General features: G+C 33.1%; 1 protein-coding gene across 1 annotated transcript; it reads right to left on the bottom strand.

Moving 5' to 3' along the window:
* Positions 1–2,026: 2,026 nt before the first annotated feature.
* Positions 2,027–6,865, bottom strand: CYP38 (cyclophilin 38). Its single transcript, XM_016347793.3, has 7 exons — positions 6,494–6,865; positions 5,451–5,741; positions 5,134–5,333; positions 4,105–4,340; positions 3,361–3,503; positions 2,594–2,665; positions 2,027–2,508 (listed from the first exon to the last, which is right to left on the bottom strand). Exons 1-7 carry the CDS (start codon positions 6,833–6,835, stop codon positions 2,281–2,283), a joined length of 1,512 nt encoding a protein of 503 aa, XP_016203279.2. The 5' UTR covers positions 6,836–6,865; the 3' UTR covers positions 2,027–2,280.
* Positions 6,866–21,111: the final 14,246 nt, after the last annotated feature.

The raw sequence follows: 21,111 nt of genomic DNA, 5'->3' as shown, positions 1-21,111 counted from the left end.
AGTGGATCCTCTCTAGTGAGAAAAAAACTGGATGGTATCCAGTGTTCAATCTAACCATTCATTGTTCTCTCTCACTTATTTATTTCTGGTCCCATTCAATCAAAGGTGATAGATAACATTGTATTCTATCAATTGTTAAAAAAACTGGAGATGATCCTTTTCCATCCTAGCCACCCTATCCTCAGATTCCTCACACTTCTCACTAACCCTAATGTGACCACCGTTGGAAGCACAACACCCTCTCCATTTGGGCCGTCGTTGCCGTAGCCGTCGTCGTCTGTTGTCTAAAGCCTTCAACCTTTTTTGTCATTGGCTCACTGTTTCTCACTTTCTTTGTCGCTGGCTCACCGTCTCTCACCTTCTTCTTGCTGTGAAACTCTTACGATTTCTCTCACCTCGATCTCACTCTAAAGATCTCTCTCACCTTGATCTCGATCTCACTCTCCGCTGCTGCTTCTAACTCACATTGCCTTTCCTTATTGCTCTGCCCCAAGAAGGTATTCTCTTCTCCCTGTCGATTTGAGTTTTGCTATGTTTCATCTGTTTTTTGTATGTAATTAATGTTTCTATTTTTTACTGATTTTGAAATTAAACTTCGAATAAAAGAACAAGCATATAATTGTTGTTGCAGAACTTTGTTTCTTGTTGTTGCATATAATCTGAGGAAGGACTTAGTGTAGCATGGAGAATATGAGTGCTTGCTGAATACTATGGAAGCGTGTGTCATTGATATCTAGTCTCAGTTGGTAAGAAGTTAAGAGATTAGGAGTTCACTACTAGCCACTTAATATTGATTATTAATTAACTAATTAATTAATTGGATGTTTCTTTAGTTGAGGATAAAGATTGAAGAGTATTATGGTTTGTTGAAAAAGAATGTTGTTAATGTATAACTACAAATTTCCTTCGTTATTGTTTGCATAATCACCTAATTTTGGTTATACTTATTTTAGTATTCTTTTATTGTAGTTGTATGGATTTGTTTGTTGCCATTGTATTTATCAATGGTAATTATATTGAAGCTTAATATGAAAAATTACTTAACCAATTTATTTTCCTCTGAGAGCATGGTTTTGCAGCACACATGAATATTGCTCTCATACCATTGGACTGCTTTATAGTCCACCTCCTTTGCTGTAAAATAATATATCATGATCACAAGACTTCTCATTCAAATTTGAGGTACGTCAATTTCTCCATTTAAATCTTGATTTTAAATTGGTCTACAAAAAGCCTTTTGGTCTTCTAAGAATAATTTTAAGGTAACAAAATATATTACCTTTTTCATGACACGATTTATGTATTTGATTTTGTTTTTTGTTAGAATATTTGAAAAATTATTTAGAACATTTATAAAAAATAAAAAATCAATCTCAGGATATTTTTCAAGCTTATTTTTAAAGTTTTTGCTATTCACTTAAAAGTCTTTAAAAAAATTCACTCAACATGACATTATCAAATTTAAAAGATTTAATACTTCTTTTTTTGTAAGTATACTTACAAAAAACTGCATTTTCCAGGTTTTTTTTTTTGAATATTTTCTTGTATTTAGTGCATTTTTTCAATTTAGAGTAATTTGAGAGAGCTAAATATGAATTTTTTTTTCTACATTATTTTGTCAAAAATTGAATTTTTTTTCATGGTCAAAATAAATGGTTGCATTCCAACCTTCCTGTTCTTCCACAGGTTCTGACACTACCCTTACATTTTGATAATAGCCATCAGAGTTCAACTTAGGTGAACTTTGAATGGTTCAGTTATCACTTGGTAGTGACTAATGAGTATAGTTCATCCCATCCTTATTCAAGTTTAAATTATAAGATAAAATAACAACGACCTCCCTGAAGTTAAATTAAATTACAATAGTAGCCCTTGATTTGCCATGTGTAAGTGTCATAATAAAGATTTCAATGTCATTTTATAAATACATGGATACTGAATATCAGAAGATAGCTCATAAGTTCCCCTAAATTTGAAATACAAAATAAATATATCACATCTTAATCATACGAATAGCTCTGGTACATGGATGCAAGAAATTGTATGGCCTATAATTTCCTCATAGAACAATCATTGTTTTTGATTTTTTGAAGAATTGGTTGAAACAAAGCTACAATGGTTTCTGAGAGAACAATGAGAACAAACTTGGGAGTGAAACTATGCAAATGTTACATCCTGGTTTTCCCTAATAGCCTTGAGAAAGCTAAGTTCCAATAAACACTCATGTGAAGTATTTAATTTAATAATAGCAAAAAGCACATAAATTAAATTAAAAGACTCTTAGCCAGCAATCTTGTAGCTTGGATTAACCAAATTATCAAGGCCAGACACTACCTGCATTGATTCTATGACATCACCAACCTTGAGGTCCGCCAAGAAATCCTCGTTTTCTGTTACATAGCCGAAGACAGCATATCGGCCGTCTAATATATTGGCGTTGCTAGGAGTTAACTCGCTTTCTTTCAGTAGCCAAAATATCTGGCTAGATCCCGAGTTGTTCTCGAATTCCTGCTCAACAACACGAAAGGAGTGAATAAAAGTGAAAAGGATTGGAATACTTAAAGATTAGTAATGTTGAAGAATAGATTCTTACATCTCTTGCCATTGCCATTGTTCCAAATGCATTAAATGGAAGCTTTGTTTGAGCCTTGTATAGACCAAGCTCCTGCGCAAACCGGATCATTATCAACAACAAAATATCAAGTTTTCAGCTGTGAGGTTTTAACAAGATAGTTCCATTTAAAGCAAGTATTGTTTAAGCCTCGATGGTTTCATATTCTTGTACTGCTTTGCTCAATTTGGGTGGGACTTTTCAACTTTGAGACGATATGTGAAAGGTTTGAAATGGTTTCACAAAGGGTAATAATTTGAGAGAAAAAAATGGGGATGCACTTCGGCATGTTATAATTTATCTACACGTAGTAATAAATAAAGGGTTTAGCTAATGTGTCCTAAGGATACATGTTAAGATTATTAGTAGAAATTTTTAAACTTTTTACTTTAATAAATGCATAACAAATGCATTGAAAACTTAACCTTTGTCTATTTTCCATAAAAGCTTTCTCAATCGATAACCTTAACATGTACCCTTAGCTAAACCCATAAATAAGTTAGCTACAAAGGAGCAGATAATTAATGAGTGTGATGTGATAATAGCAAATATTTAAGATTATCTTATCACTTAAAAAAATCAGAACATTATATTTTAATCCAATGACCCAAATTCATCTATCCCACTCTCACAATTAGCCACTACTGGACTCGCAAACACTTACATCATTGATCATTCCTGGCCTGGCTTCTTAACACAATAATAAACAAGCATATAAAAAGCACTAACATTAATAAGTTTTAGCTTACCTCTAGAGTTGCTCCATAAAATGGTTCCTTTTCCCCATTCACCATAATTTCTAAAGGTATTGTCCTGGTTTTCTCTGTGCTTGGATCAATAAAACCCTCAGCAGGGCCTTCAGGATCACCAGTTTGGACAACGAATCCATCGGCTGCAGCAAAGGGGGGGAAAAATGAAAAAATTCAATAGCGTGTCTAGGTGAATGGAAGATGTAGCAACTAGCAAGACAGAAATGCTCAATTTGAACATCTTACAGATTCAAGTGACAATACAATATCCATGCAAGTTCAATAGAAATGAAGTGCTGTCAATAACATTTCTTAATTGGTAATAGTGTTAATTTACATAGAAGTTTCTTTTTATGCTTGGGTTTTCAATATTCTAAAACAAAGACCAAAAAGATTTAACATATTCTTACTAAATCACATTCAATTAGAAGGGAATAGTATATGTACATGATACATGTTTAGGATGGCATTTTCGTCATTTTAGAGACAAGGGGAAGAATGGTAATCTTGTCATGTTCAAGAATCTGAATACTAGAAGAATTATACTATGCCGGTATTGGACTTCAAGGAGATCAAGAATTCGTCTTGAAAACACTGTTGGGCTTCTTGCTCCAAGACCAGCGTAGTATAATTCTTCTAGTATTCAGATTCATGAACATGACAAAATTACCATTCTGCCCTTTGTCTCTAAAATGACGAAAATGCACTCCTGAACACGTATCAATACAATAACAGATTTATTACCTCTCTGGATTTCCATGCCGTCGTAGAAGTGCCTTTCTACCAAATCGACAAAATTTCCAGCAGTTACGGGGGCATTATAACCGTCAAGAACTATATGGAAAACACATTCCTCAAGATTTGGATTGTCCTTGATCTTGACCTTCATATCCACTGCTGCTCTCCCCTTCAACAATGGCATATTTCGGTATTCCTCGGGAACTTCATATGGGAATCCATTGACCATGTCTTCTTCAACACTGCAGAAACGCAATGCCCCCTCAGCTGCAGTCAATGAAAGGTTATATATGAGAAAAAAATCTTTCTCAAGGAGATTAACTTTCCAAGTCTGCCTCAACTTCCAATTTTTTACAGAGGATACAGGCCACTAAACTAGTTACATATCTGACTGCAGCCATGCCATTCACTTAGCAACTTGATGAACTCGGAGTCGAGGCCAGCCAGTGTACTAATTGGACTGAGATTACATTCTCCCAGCCAATAGTAAATCAAAAGCAAGTTTTCATCACCCAAATCAGCCCCGATGGATCATCCTATAACTCATAGGATATGTTGTTGTCTGTGTCTAAATAAAAGAAATGTATCAATATACAGGTTGCAAATTTTGTTTGCAATTAAGGTCACACACCCTTTTTACATGAAATTCCTCGAGTCCTAGACCGAGAACTCTTTCTAGCAGTTCCTATGTTGGCCCACTGGTTGGACCTAAGGCTCAGCTCATTTACAGGGTCAGGCTTTGGTCCGGGCTTAGTAACTTGCCCCATGGACTTAAGCTAAAACTAGATACTAAATAATATAATTGAAGCAACCAACCCTTGATAGAGACCTCTTTTGGAAAGTTAGTTACTATGAATCTATGACCAGAATAGGGAACAAGGAGTGCTTTATGTTGTCATATCATCTATATAAAATTTTGAAATCCTAAATTCTCAGAGTTTCAGATTCTTAATAATGGACAGATAGAGCGAAAACTGATGCTGAAAAGCATCTTGTGGTGAAAACAATTAGTGATACAACTGTGAAGATACTCACCCGCCAACGTAATTAAGTAGCTCCTTCTGTTTCGGTGCAACAGCATCTCGATTCCTATCCTGTATTATCAGTTCAAGCTCATCCATACCAGCTTCCAGCTTATTAAGCAATTCGATTCCGTGTTCTTTCTTTGATTCTGCTAGCCCTGTTACAATTAGGGTCTTCCCTTGCTTGAGAGCTCGAGATGCCTGCCTCACATTCTACATTTCAAGTAATGTGACTCAATTTCTACCCTTAAAGGTAAAAGAAACCAAAAGTTCAAAATCTGAATTAGCACTACATTAAAGATCAAGAGAATAAAAAAAATTATGTCTTACTCTTTCAACAGAATCAAGTGCTTTGACTCCAGCAACCTTAAGACTATCTGTAATATCTTCAAGTGGTTTTTGTACCTCTCTGATTGCCTTATTGTCAATGGGAAGAGCATATCTCAATAATGCCCCGGGATCCTTGATTGGTGGTCCAGATATCAACACAGCCAGATCAGGCAACACAGGGCTAGTTGTGTGAGCATTGGCAGGCAACCCCAGTGCAGGAACTCCGGTCATCAACCCAACTGCAAGTGCTATAGAAATCGCACACTGCTTTAAGGAAAACGAATTCCCTTTCTGTAATAAAATGTAACAAGATAAGCATTATGCCCCTAATCATACATCACAACTATAATCATGCTTTCCATTTTTGGTCCTATTTATGTCTTAATGTCTTAAAAATATCTCAGTCTTACCTTTTCGGCATTCAAATTATAAAAGGACAAACTAATATGAAGGTCAGGTTGTAATTGTAATGTTAATGGTTGTGTTCATTATTTATTTGAATGTGATCATATTGAACCGTTTTGAAGACTGTAAGGATGAAATAGAACAAATGAAACTGCTAGAACAAGGTCGAAATTCATTATAATACTTGAAGGACATAAATGAAAAGCACATAAAATGTTTCTATTGAAAATTACAAAAATGAGCAAACTAGTAATGCATATTATTCCCAACTATTTACTATGTAAGTATGTAATAGTACTACAGGACTGGATACTGAAGCAAATCAACTAATCAAGGTTCATACTCATAAGGACACAAATAAGTCAATTATTAGTACACTTAGTTGCTTTGAAATATTTGAGTTCATTTGGGCAATTGCAAGGCCCTTTCAATCAAATTTGGTTTCCAAGTTCAAAATTCCAAACTTCTACTTGCACGTTTTGAATAGATGATATACTACACTATATTGATGTGCACATAATAATGAGAACTTCTTAGTCAGAAACATCAATTACGAACAAGATTAAGCTCAGAATCTCAAACAAAATGTTAGTGGGGTGTCATATTTTCACTAAAGCTTGGGTTTTTAAGAGACTTACATCTTTACTCTGAAGTTCAGAATAATGGGGTGGTGGTTGGTAAGAGCAACGAGCAGCACTGAAACCTCGGAATCCTCGAGCATTGGTAAGAGAAAGAGGGTAGGTGAGACGTTTGGAGTGTGCATTATTGGAGATGAAGAATTTGGATGTGGTGGCTGCAGAAGCATAGTAGTGGCAAGGAATGGTGGCTGCCATTGAAGTGATTGGAGAGAAATCAAAGGAAAAATCTCGTGAAAGAGAGAGTAGAAGTGGATGGGAGATAAGGTGTTTGGTTTTGGGAGCGAAGTTTTGAGGTGTTTGTGTGTTGTGTGAAAATGTGACATGATTGGAGAACATCATCATCCGTCCATCCGTCTTGATGCTTCGGATAAGATAACATTAAAATGAAGATGGTCCCACAGAAAGTGCACACGTCGTAAGGAATAAGGATTAAGGATGGAATATTATGGGGTTTAATTACTCTGGTGGTCCCTATAGTTTCGCAAAATTTTCAATTAGGTCCCTATACTTTTTTTTTCTTTTAATTGATTCCTTGCACCAAAATTATTTTTTCAATTGGGTCCCTACATTTTTTTTTCTTTTATTTAGGTCCCTGTACCAATTCTTTTTTTTTTTAGTTGGATCCTTATAAAATTAAGCTAATTACTACTAAGAGGGACTTAATTGAAAAAAAAATTTGGTGCAGGGACCCAATTAAAAAGAAAAAAAGTATAGGGACCTAATTAAAAATTTTACAAAACTATAAGGATCAACAGAATAATTAAACAAAAAATATGAAAAGAAAAACTATAACTAAACAATGAAAATACTAAATAACGTGAATAATGAATATATTTGATGTTTATTTTATTAAGTATATGAATAATTATTCTAATATTAAAATTTAGATAAATAATTTAAAAATATAGTATATTTTTATTTTATTAATAATTATTTATGTTGTTTAAAAAATCATTAATTACTTAATATAACCCTTAATAAAAAATAACCCGATAATATTAATTTGACCAAACAAAATATATATTAGATATGTATTCTCAAGAATTTTATACCAAATGAATTTTTGTCAATGGCCAAAAGTTTCTTATAAAATGAAAAAGGTATAAGCATATAGCAATAGAATTTTGTCTTTATTTTTGCATTTTTTTTCAAATAATTATCTAATTAATTAAAAATCTCGATTACATGCACAAGTAGTGAATTTTTTATTATTTTAATCAAGTTATAATATTATCTTTTAGAAACTTTTTTATTATTTTCATCTTTTGGTTATTTTTATAAGCAATCATTTTTCATATAATTTTGATAGTTATCCACACATAAAAATGTTGAGAATCTTTCATAATTTTAAAAATTTAATTCATGATATTTTTTGTGATTATTTATTTTTAAAAATACTAGTAAAATTATTCTAGGAGTTTAATCGGATTTCGAGTTATCCGATTTATCCAATTAATTTAAATCAATATAATTTATCTATCTCATAATTTATGGGATAATCAAATCTAAGAACCAAGCACATTGAAATAAAAATAACACATTGAAATAAAGGTGTTATTTTCTAATTAATAATTTGTGTGTGCAGATTTTTGAATTAAGGTGTTATTTTTTAATTTAATTTGATGATGAACAAACATTATTAAAAAAATTAATTATAAAATTATTAATTTGATTTTAAATCATATTTGCTTAATTAATAATTTTGTGTATGCAGATTTTTGTGTTGGGCCGAAAAGAAAAGAAAAGAACCTAAGCCCAATAAAATCAAAATTTCAGCCTTGTGCAATATCATCATATGAATGATGGCTGAAGTATTTTATTTTTTGGGTCAGATTGGATTATTGCTGCTACAAGCCCAATTACAATCTTTGCTAAATAGACCAAAGCTTGGTCCGAAACTATTAAGCAAAGAAAGCAAAGTTTTATTGCTTCCAACGGATCTCATTTTTCATCATGTGATGGAATTCAAATTTTATTAAGAAGAATTAATGCAGACCTTAAAACCATGAGAGAGAAATTGTAGTTGATTTGATTGATTGCCTTAATGAGGCACGCTACCTAAAGCAAAGGGAAGCAATTAATTCATTTTAATTCATCAAATCTATTTGATTGCTTCTCTTTTTACTCTTTCTACTATCTCATCTCTCTCTTTTCTTCGGTCATATCACAGAGGAAAGCTTGGAAGCTATGGCTAGCTACCGAAAAGAAGAAGAAGCACGCTACAAGACCATCACAATGATGGCAAGAAAAAGAAAATTAAAAGTATGTTGTGGCTGAGATTTTCATCATTTATGGTAAGATTTGGTGAAGAGATCTTAGCTTCTCCATACCAAAAATGGAAGAAGAAGATTTCGGTCAGTAGAGAAAGATCTTTGGAGGGATGGCTTGTCTCTGATTTTGCTCAACCACCACAGGAGGTAGCTACAGTGGCTACGTGATGGAGGAGGCAGAACTTGGAGCAGATGAAGCTGTCATCATCATAACTCATCAAGGGCTAGGAATCCGTCTTGGAGAACAAGGCAAGATGGAGGGCTCGGATTGATGAAGAGTGGTGACCAAGGAAGGACTAGAGGTAATTGCATGTTGGATTTTGCATTTGGTTATCTCTCCTCTCTCTCTGGCCGAACCGTTTTGCATGAAGAAGAAGAAGTTTAGCTTGGTTTATTTGGTTTCAACCATGGAAGCTTCCCCCTATATATAAGGGAGAACAGCCAGGGCTTGAAGCAAGGAGTGAGAGTGCAAGGCACAGAGTTCTCATAGCTACCTAAACTAACAGAAGTTTTTCTCCTTCAATGTTCTTCATTTTGTAATTTTTTTTGTTTAATTTTGTCTGTCTTGAGTCTCATAGAAAAAGGCAAACAATGAGGTTTGTAAGAAAAAGTCATAGAGTGAAAAAAGAAAGAGAGTGAAAAATTAAAAGAAAAAGCCATAGATGTCCTTAGAGTTCCTTTATACATCTGTGTTGTGTTTCATGATTTTGTAGGAATCCCCTTGCAAGTTGGGTTAGCACTTTGCAGTTGGAAGCTTGGCAGTGACCAAGTCAAGTTCAGGATTGGGATTAGATTCTGGACTTGTCCCGGATAGGAAGAGTAGTTCCTAGGAAGAATTGGTGTTTGTAATCAAGAATGATTATAGTGAAATTCTATTATTGTTGTGATGGAGACTGGATGTAGGCTGTCTTGTACTTTGCAGCTAAACCAGGATATATCTTGGTGTAATTTTCTCTCTCTTCTACTCCATTTCTATTTCTGCTGCCCAGGAGATAAAACTGAAAAATATCTCGTGCCGGGTGACGAGACAAAAAGAAAAAGTCTCGTGGTTGGGTACGAGACAAAAATAAAAAAGTCTCCAGAAGTTGTTTCAAGGACCAGCAAGTGTTATTAAGTGAAAAAGGGGCTAAGATTCAACTCCCCTTCTCTTAGCCACTGAAAACCATCACATACTAAAGAGATCGTTTTTAAAAGGTAACCTATTTATTATATTTTGGGTGCGCTTTAAAAATGATGCCAAATGTATTTAGGGCCAAATCTTGACACTTACTGAAATTTTTTCCCTATTTCCCTCCTAAAGCACGCACACACATACACCTTTAATTCGAGTAACCCTTTCTCCCCAAAACCTTTCGTGCACACCCCTCAACTTCGCAATTCTCACCTTCGACACTCATCACCTATGACACTCATCACCTACGACACTCATCACCTTCGCCTTCTCACCGTCGCCATTGACCGTCGCCCCCCAATCACCACTCACCACTCACCACTCACCACCAGTCACCACTCACCGTTCACCATCGACACTCATCACCTTTGCCATTGTCACCACTGCACTGACCGTCGCTCTTCTTCCCTGTCTTGCACTAATCGTCGCTGCGTCACCCTCACCGTCGTCATCTCTGTGCAACTCATCATCACCCTCTTTGTGCTCACATCGTTGAATATGTATGTATTGATTTCTATTTGGTTCTAAAATTTCAGAGGTTTATGGTTCCAATTTTAGGGGTTTTAATTTGCTTTTAATCTATGAAATATGGGTTTGTAAATTGTGATTTGATAACATACATGCTGTTGTTGATGAAGATGCGTGGTATTTTAGGGTTCTTAGTTTGGAGTTTTGGGATTGATTACAACGTGCAAATCTTTTTTCAAGTGGGTATAAACAAAAAAGAAAAAAATTGGCATGGAAATGATGGTTATAGTAAAATATGAATTAACTTTGGAAGTAAGAACTAACTTCAATAATTTGAAACTGAGGATTGGATTTTGATGGCACACTTAGACACTGTTTGGATTTTTTTCTATAGAGATTGAGGGACAAAGACAGAAAAGAATATTTCCTGGCCTCACTTTTAGGAAGTACAAGAAGATATAAGAATTTTCTGTCTTGGAGGATAAATTTTGTGTTTCTGTCCCTATCCTTGTTTCCACAACCAAACAAAGCTATATGTCTATTTTCTCTATTTTTTTTTAGTTTGTGAGACTGAATCCAAATGTAGCCTTAATATCTAAGTATGTTGAGGACAAAGTTTTGGTTCCAAATAGTCCTAAGATACAAAATAGGAACTGGGAGTTGGAGAGTACCTTTTGTTGACCTGAACTGACTTCTTGCTATTGTAAACTTCGTTGCAAATGAAAAAATATTTCTGTCATATCAGTTAACTAAATTTGCAAAATCATAATTAAGAATTTATACTAAAACAAAGCATGTTTATAGGATTAACTCATAAATGTAATAGGAGATTTTGCTTCTCCCTTTTCTATTTTAGCAAAATTAGAGTGCCTTGGACTTTTCTTATTACTTTGTACTGGTAAGAGTGGTATTTTCTTTTAGTTTCTCTGAGTGGCTCCCAAAGTAAAAATTTTTAGTCAACGAGAAAATATTATAATTTTTATTTTTTATTTACCTTTTGGAGAAAATGAGAAGTATGATTAACAAGAAGAGAAAGATGTTACAGTTATACTCATGGATAAGAGATACTCCTTCCAACAGATTTGGAAAAAACAAAAACCAAAATCAATAGGATTGTCTCCTCCTTTTGTTTGTTGAACAAGCCCCTCTTCAATCATAGCCTTAGATAGTTAATCCACATCAGTCTGCAACCTTTTCCATTCCTTTGTATACCTGTATGCACATGTAATTGTTTCTTGATTACAAGGGAAGCTACAATTGATTCCAATCAGAAAAAGAAACTTAATTATTTCTATGATATATCAAATTTCATGAATGGTGTTAAATGCTAGAGAAGTCCATTGTGAGTTAACAAAAGTTGTTTAGTCATAGTTTCTTTGCATGTTTCATTTTCTGAGTGAAAGCTTGCCATGTTATTATTTGATGGAGTATTTCTTTGGTCTTTAAAATATTGAAATTGATATCACAGATTTTTAAACAAGTTTTTGACACTTATTTAATACTGCTAAATCAAGTTGTTGGCAACTATTATTGCTAATTTGCTATTCATCTTATTGGTATTATGTTGATTTGGTGGAAATTTATCATATATCCAAGAAAATGTTAGTTTTGTTTAACCTTTTTAAAATTTTAGTTTGAGTTTCCTAACATTAAATTATCATAAATATTAATGTTAAGGTGTGAGTGAAGGGTGAATTAGTTGAGAAAAGCAGCTCAATTCCGAAGCAATGTTGCTGTGGCTGATATTGAACACTGTGTGCGCCTTATTGGAGACAAATCACTTGAGTATATTGATTTAAAACCAGGTTGAGATTTTGAAATTTTAATTGGTACCATTTTTTTTCTAACTGAAATCTTGAGGATTCAAGCTCCTAATTTTAGTTCACTTCTATTAAGTTAGCTTCTTTTGAGTCTTGAGTGCTTTATATCCAGTATTGAAAAATTATTTTGCTTTGTATTTTTCTAATGATATTAGTTAGGAATAAAATTAATTTTTTAATTAATAAATATAAAAATTTAACTTTGTAATAATATTGAATCTAGTAAAAGAATTTTAATAGAAGAGCTTGTAATAAAAGAATTTTAATTTTATATTTTAAAAATATATATTTACTATATGAAAAAATAAAAAATGTCTCTAAAATATTCAAAAAAAAAAAACTAAAAGACTATATTAAAGTATATTATTAAATTAATAGACTAAATAAATTATCATTAAACTATAACCTTTATATTATGTGATTTGGCCTAATCTCTAATTATGATTATGGTCTAATCTCTTGGAATTTTACTTGGTAACAAACATATTGAAGTTTTTAGTTAAGGTCTTTCCAGCAGATTTTGTCAAAACGTTAATCGTATCATGGCAAGGTACAATGCATGCTTTTTATTCTTTTCACTTTATGATTATGCTATTAATTCATGTGTAGCTCCACCTTAATTTTTGTGTTAGTTTTAAAGTTGCAATTTAACTTATTATATTTGTACTATAAATTCTTTGTTTTCCTTTATTTTTTTTACTTCAATGAGTTTCTAGTAAAATGCTTAGAGAATTACTTCTAAGACATAGAACTATTTCCTAACCTAACTACAAGGCTATGAAAGTCCTTTTCGTTGCCCATTCCCGTTAGATTTTATAATACCCTTCCTCCTCTATTTTTGTTATCTTCACTTCGCGACCGTTGATAGATTTTTCTCCTAAAAAATTTAATAATTATTGACTAGGTTTTGTAATATGTCAAAGGATTGGATGGATCTACCAAGGTATAGCAAAAAGTATATCAATGGTGTTAATAGTTTCTTAGACTTTGCATACTCTGAGGGAGAACCGGATGGACAACAAATCCAATGGCCTTGTAAGAGGTGTTGCAACATTGAGTGGTATAGAAGAGATGTTGTATTTGACCATTTAGTAGCCGATGGATTTGTTAAGGGGTACAGAACATGGATTAATCATGGGAAATGGACAATCCCGATGGTGGTTGGTAATGATACAGATGACGAAGAAGGTGCACGCGATGACATTGAAGGACTGCTTAATGATGCATTCGGAGATGTGCCTCACGCTAAGGGTGTTATTATAGGTCAAAATGAAGAGGCTAAAAGGTTTTACAATTTAATAGAGGGGGCAAGTCAAGAGTTGTACCCGGGTTGCAAGAAATTTTCTACATTATCTTTTATCATCCGTCTATACTTGTTAAAGTGTTTTCACGGGTGGAGGAATGCCTCCTTCACTTCCCTTCTTGAGCTATTGAAAGATGCAATGCCTGACATTAACATACCTTCATCTTTCAATAAGACGAAGGCTATAATAAGAGATTTAGGTCTCGATTATAAAAAAATTGATGCTTGTCCTAATGATTGCCTCCTATATAAGAAAGAACTAAAGGATGAAAAATAATGTCGTGTCTGTGGAACTTTTCGATATACTGAAAATACTAGTGATAATAGCGAGAACAACCTCACAAGAAAGGTTGTCCTATTCCTGCAAAGACTTTGAGATACTTTCTTATAATTCCAAGACTTTAAAGATTATTTATGTGCTTAAAGATGGCAGCTAGTCTGAGGTGGCGCGATGAGGAGTGCGTTAAAGATGGGATGTTAAAGCATCCTGCTAATGGCCTGGCATGGAAGAACTTTGATGAAATTTATGAAGACTTTGCAAAAGAATCATGCAATATTAGACTAGGCTTGTCAAGTGATAGGTTCAACCCATTTCGTAGCATGAACATTGCATGGACCCGTGATGTTGATGGTATACAACTTGCCTCCATGGATGTGCATAAAACTCGAATATTGCATGCTTTCTTTACTTATTCCTGGGCCACAATCACCTGGTGAAGATATTGATGTGTATCTACAACCGTTGATATAATACTTGAGTTATTGTGGAAAATAGGGGTCAAAACTTATGATGCGTCAAAGAATGAAACCTTTCAAATGCGGACAGCTCTTTTGTGGACAATCAATGATTTTTCTGCATATGCTATGTTGTCTGGGTGGAGTACAAAAGAAAAATTGGCTTGAACTTGTTGTAACAAAAATATCTCTTATCTACAACTAAAATATAGTCAGAAGACAGTTTATATGGATCATCGTGTCTTTTTACTTATGGATCATCCATGGAGAACCAATACAAGGTCTTTTAATGGGAAGCACGAATTAAGACCCCCTCCACCTGTTATAGAAGGAACGAAAATTTTTGAGATGCTACAAAATATTAAGAATATTTTTGGGAAGAAGCAAAGTACATCAAATAGTTTCCCATAGAATTGGAAAAAAAGATCAATTTTCTTTGAATTGCCTTACTGGCATAAGAACCCGCTGCGTCACAACTTAGATTTCATGCACATAGAGAAGAACATACTTGACAGTGTAATTGAAACTCTCTTGGATATCCCAGGCAAGACAAAGGACCATTTGAATGCTCGATATGACTTAAAAGATTTGGAGATTTGGAAAAATCTTCAACCAAAGGAGTTGAATAATGGCAAGAGAACAAAGTTGGCAAAGGCATGCTTTTCTATGATTGCTGCAGAGAAGTCAATTTTTGTGATATTTTGAAGACAACAAAACTACCTGATAGTAGTACTTTGAATATATCATGTTGTGTACATCTAGGAGAAAGAAAAGTTTCTGAGTATAAGTCCCACGATGCTCGCTTTATGCTACACTATTTACTACCAATACCGATTAAAAGCATCCTTCCTGATCATGTGGCCATTCCGTTGATTCGACTAATTTCCTTTTTTCGTCGCTTATGCAAAAAATTCATCACACTGGAAGAGATAGATCGACTGGAGTTAAGGATTGTGGAAACATTATGCCACCTTGAGAGGATCTTTCCCCCTAGTTTTTTTTGACATAATGGTTCATCTTCCCAATCATTAGCAAATGAGGTGAGATTGGGTGGTCCGGTGTAGTTTCATTGGATGTATCCTCCAGAAAGGTACATGTGTACATTAAAGTCATATGTACGCAACAAAAGTTGCCCCAAAGGTTCTATTGCAGAGGCATAGCTGGCTGAAGAGTGCTTAACTTTCTGCTTAAGATAATTGCATGGAGGTGTGTGAACAAGACTTAATAAGCGACCTCAAAATGATGATGATCCTAACGAAGACGAAATTGTAACATCAAAGTTATTTTCTAACAAAGGTCGTTCATTTGGAATGGAAAATGGAGAACCAATTAATCTCGTGACATATCAAGTGCTCAAGTCCATGTGTATGTATTACACAATTGTGAAGAAGTTGTAGATTATGTTAGGTAACTTAACACAACTTATGTTTATTCACTAAATCAAGTGCATTTATATTTTTTTCAATCAAACATAACTATTATTAACTATAGAGAGCATGAGGATGAGGTTAACAATCAGCGGGAAATAAAATGGAGAAAAGCAAAAGTTCACAGTAAAACCTTCTCGCAATGGTTTGAAACTCATGCGAGGGATCCAAATGTGCCTATTTGGCTAAAAGAATTATCTCGAGGTTCAAGCTCTGTTGCAAGAAGATTTTCTGGATATATAATTAATGGATACAGATTTTCCACTGTGGAGCGTAAGGCAAGGAGAAAAACACAAAATAGTGGTATCACATTAACTGCTTTAACTTCAAGCTTTGCAAGTGCTAAAGATAAAAGTCCAATAATTCAAGACACTGTAGCCTATTATGGTAGGTTGTTTGAGATAGAAGAGTTAGACTATTTTGGGCATTTTAAAGTTGTATTATTTCGGTATGAGTGGTATGATGCTGTGAGAGATAAGTATGGTCTTACATTTGTTCACTTCAATAATTAATGCTACCAGAATGAACCTTTCATACTAGCATCTCAAGTTATGTGCAGGATCCATATGAACATAACAGATGTTATGTTATGAAAATTGTCCTAAGAGACTTATTTAAAACAAGTGACGAATCTGAGTCTGAGGCCCGTAAACCTTCTATAGTGAACAACACGAGCATATAACGAGCCTTGCTATACCAGCTGATGATGGTGAACTTACTTTGGAGAGGAATGATCTACGACCTACGGTTATTAAAACGGTTCCCCAAGTGCTTTCGCCCAAGAATATGAGGCAAATTTCATTGGAGATTCTAATTCTGATGGGTCATCCTAAGCAATTTATTGCTTAACATATGTATACCTAAGTTTTCTTCTTCACCTTTTTATTTGTAAGTCATATTTTTGTTTTAATTTCTCATTTCGTTAGTTTTTTCTTATATGATATGTCACTTTATGGCTTATATTAACTCGAGTTAACTAATTTATTTGTGTAAGAATAAAGAATTTATTGATCTTAAAGCAACATCAAGTAAGAATTTGCTTCGACAATTTGAAGCCAAGGGACAAAAGATTGTAAATAAATGCTAGCAATATGAGATACAAGGTGCAGCACCTAATGACAAGGAGGACACTATGCCAAGGTTGGATGTAGTCAAAGGTAAAAAAGAGTTGAGTGCAACCAAAGGAGTGAAGAAATCTACCTCAAAGAAGCTGGATTTTACTCATTTACAAAGCACACTCGATACAATCAGCAAAAGGACAAATTTCACGCCTAAAACCTTGGAAGTACAGCCGAGCATTCCTGTGGAATAGCCAGAAAATAAAAAAAGAAAGAATCCCTTGACTGTGACTATGGCTGAGAAAAAGAAGCATGGAGTGCAAGGTGAACCGTCAACACAAGGCTTGAAAAATTCTAAGCTTACAAAGATGGATGCAGATGAACTTAAAAGGAAGCTCGACGCAATTCGTAATATGAATAATAGTGTGCCAACAAGTGTAAGCTAAGAGCGGAGTTGTGCAAATTCTACTCAGCCCAAAATCAACCAAGGGCAGCAGCAGATCATTCGAGTCACACATGATATGACTCAAAAAAGGCAACGTGACACTACTTTGCCTAGTTCAAACACTACCCCACAAGCTGAAGATTTAATGTCAGAGCAAGATGAATCAAGAAAGGAAAAGAGCAAGCCAAGGTAAGATTAAGCGATTCGGGATGCTTAGAAGCAGTTCAAGGGAAAGATTAAGCAAAAGCACTTTGTTCCCTTTGATACTATCGAAGATATGGTGAAAAATCGACTAACACAAGTACCAGAAAGTCAATTCATAAAATTGATCTATTATTGGAGTCATCCTACAATTCAGGTAAAATAGTTGGTACTTTAATTGCAAATATATTACTGTTTGTTAAGACATAAGAAAAATAATGAAAATTGAATTGATAATGTGGGAGAAGTGAAAGTATATATATGGATAAGGGCAGCACGTGATTACGGGGGATATATCATTGAATATTATCTTGCATTGCATTCCTGAGTGATGATGAGATTTTCTTTTTTGCATATTAAGAACGTTCTTAGTCATTGGATATATGCCTTGTTCGAATCCACGATTATTCTTAGTATGTTCAAATATGTCCTCTCTCATGCTATACAAACACATATCTATGACAAATTAGATATTTAAGCACATTCTCAATAAAATTAGATAGTATTAATTTTGTTGAAGATACATTTATTTGTTCCTAGATTCCGACAATTTTATCAGGAGCATATATATTAGTTAAAACTTTTTAAAAAATAATTAGTCATCCAAGCATATTTTTTCTCTTTTATGGAGTGAGACTGACTTTTATATGTGCACCTTTTATATGTATGCTAATTTAATTTTGCATCTTGATAATTTGAGCCCCGATTTCTAAATTTTCTAATTTGCTTGTATATGTATCTATTACACTGAACTGACTTGATAATCAATGTATATGGGAAAAATTTAAACATATATTTAAAGAGAAAGGGATTAGAGGTAGGTTCCTAAATTGAATTGAATTTTCTTTGGAGATATTGCTAAATTAAACTATTATGGCAGGGGTAGGTCGAATTAAAGTGCCAATTCCATTCTGAATTTCTGAACTTCTGGTTTTACAACTCTATTTTTGGCAAATTTGTTTGTTGTAATTTTGATTTGCTGCAATTCTATTTTCTGTAGTTCTGTTTTGTGCAATTTTATTTTCTGCAATTTTATTTTGTGTAATTATATCTGCTGCTATTTTGTTTACTATAATTTTATTTTCTAAAGTAAAATTTAATTATATTATTCTCTATATCTATGTGCTAACTTTTTATTCAATTATAGTCAATAAGTGAAAAGAATAAGAAACATAAAGAACAACAAAAGTTTCAACATCGCAATCAATTTCGGAAGAGTACGAGTGGCTCTGGTATACTTATTTAATATCCATGCTGGGATTTGTTTAGTTAATTTTAGTTATGTTGTTATAGTCTTACTTATTTAAGACTTTATTTTGTAGCGCGCAACAAAGGGAACAAATGAGAAACCAAAAAGGTTTGAAATGTTCATTGCTACTCGAACAAGTCAGAAAAGGAAGGAAGTTGATTAGGAAACACAAGATGCAATTGTATGAGAGTTCATTGAATTATTAATGATTATAAATCAAATTTAGGATATGGTAACTAATTCTATTTTAAATGTTTCTTCTAATAAGGAAGACTTCCAAAATCGGCAAGCTGCTGGTGAAACAGATGAGTAAGCTTTTGAGTCTTTATTTGAAAAAGAACAACCAGGTCGGGTTAGGTGCTATGGAAGATCTGTTACACGACGTGACTTAAAATAGCATGCAGAAATTTCTAAAATCAAGCAGCAGCACCAAGAGGAAGCCACATCTTTGAAGGTTGAACTTGGAGACATGAAGCCCAAACAGCAGCACCAAGAGGATGAGCTTCATGGATTGCAAAACATGATTAAGTTACTAGTTCAGCCATCTGAACCTGAAACGAGGGCAGAAGAAATTGAAGCTTTGTTACAAAATGCCCAACACTCTCTAATTGATGTGAATAGCGCTCATGAATCAACTCATATTCCGAACATAGATATGGTATGACCACATTTTTCTTATTCCATAATTTTTTACTTCGATGCTGAGTTGATATTCAATCAATTATGTTTTTCCAAGAAAGAATGCATTTGTTTGAATTAGGTGACAAAAGTTTACCCAACATATATATAGTTAATTGTAATTAGGATGAATTAGTGACATGGTTGTTATTCTGTTAGCTACTGCGTTTGTGTATTAAGCTACACTTGGTATAGTTCAATCCAATAGAAGATTAATATGTTAATTATTTTTTTCTTGTTACACTTTTTTCAAATTATAATTATTTTTCTATATAATTATGCAGGATAATTCTGGAGATGTGAAGAAAGATTGAGATGTTTATCATGATGGTTTATTAGTAAAGATGGAGTGTTGAAAATTGAAAGATGTATGGTTGATGATGATGTCTTTTATTAGAAGATACATTTGTATGATATAATATTTTGGTTTTTTCTAGTTTATTAGTAGTAAACTCTAAGTGGTCTCATGCATATTTTGATATGAGTATGCTTATTTTAGTGTGAGATATATGAATACTCAAAATTATGATCATCCCAATATTTTTGGTTCATTATATAAATATATTTTGTTTCAGGATAATTTTTATTATTTAAAGATTATTGTATGGTATTATTATATATTTATTTTTATTTTATAATAATTAACTAATTTAATTAAAAATACAGGATTATATATAATTATATTCTTAAATATTAGGTTTTAAATAAAAAGATTATTAGAAATTTTTGTATATATATATAAACAAAAATTTAAAAAAAGATAAGGAACAAAAGGCTACACTTATATAGAGTAGCTTTAAGTATACTATTTGTTATGTTTATAAAGTGATGCGGTAGCCTTGAAAAGTGTAGTCTATTCTTTTGATCCTGAACAGCATCAATTAAAAAGTGCACCTTATTCTCAAAGACCAGAAGTGTAGTCTTTGATACAGAAAAGCGTAGTCTTTGAGAATAGACAATACTGGTATAGGCATCCCCTACAAAAGCGTCTCCGAAGCCTAAAAAGCGTAGCCTTTGCTTAAGGCATCATTTTTTTTTATTTTTGGCTACACTTTTCAAGTGTACATGAATGAGTATTTTTCTTGTAGTGCCATTACCAGTATTGAATACTATCTTACCTACGATTTTCAACGTCATCATCATTGAGGTCGATAGCATCTTATTGTCGAAGGTTGGCAAAATCTGAATATTGCAAATTTAGACTAGATTGTATCGGACTCTGAAGGGATGAGTTAGAAGAGTCACCAACACCAGATGAGTCATGTCTCGATGCACTGAATTGAGTTAGAAATAACAAGGATGTTGGAGTAACATTTCCGATAGAGAGGTTAAATATGGATGAAAATGGATAATGTGGTATTTGTGAAATTTGATTATGTGGTTGAAAAATTATTATTATTATTATTATTATTATTATTATTATTATTATTATTATTATTATTATTATTATTATTATTATTAGGACCTTGAAAATTAAAATTAGGAAGATTTTGTGGATTTGGACTTTGAAATGTATTTGGTAGTGTAAAATTTTGATTTGAAATATGAGAGTTTGAAGTTTGAGATTATTGGGTATTTGGAGTTTGAGAAAAGTTGTGTAAGTAATTGAAAAAAGAGTTTAATTGATTTGAATCCATTTTTCCGAACAAAAAATCATATCAGTAGAACTTTGATTTTGTAAATTTAAAAGAAGAATGAAAAAGAATAGAAAAAATTGTGAGAATAGAAGTATATGTAAGTAATATATATAAAATAATAAAATATTAATTTATTAATAATAACGGTAATATAGT

Source organism: Arachis ipaensis, chromosome B5, assembly GCF_059453495.1.
Source record: "Arachis ipaensis isolate K30076 ecotype BB chromosome B5, ASM5945349v1, whole genome shotgun sequence".
NCBI classification, from domain to species: Eukaryota; Viridiplantae; Streptophyta; class Magnoliopsida; order Fabales; family Fabaceae; genus Arachis; species Arachis ipaensis.
Note: the sequence above shows the minus strand (reverse complement) of the source record. Positions and strands in the feature narration are given on the sequence as shown.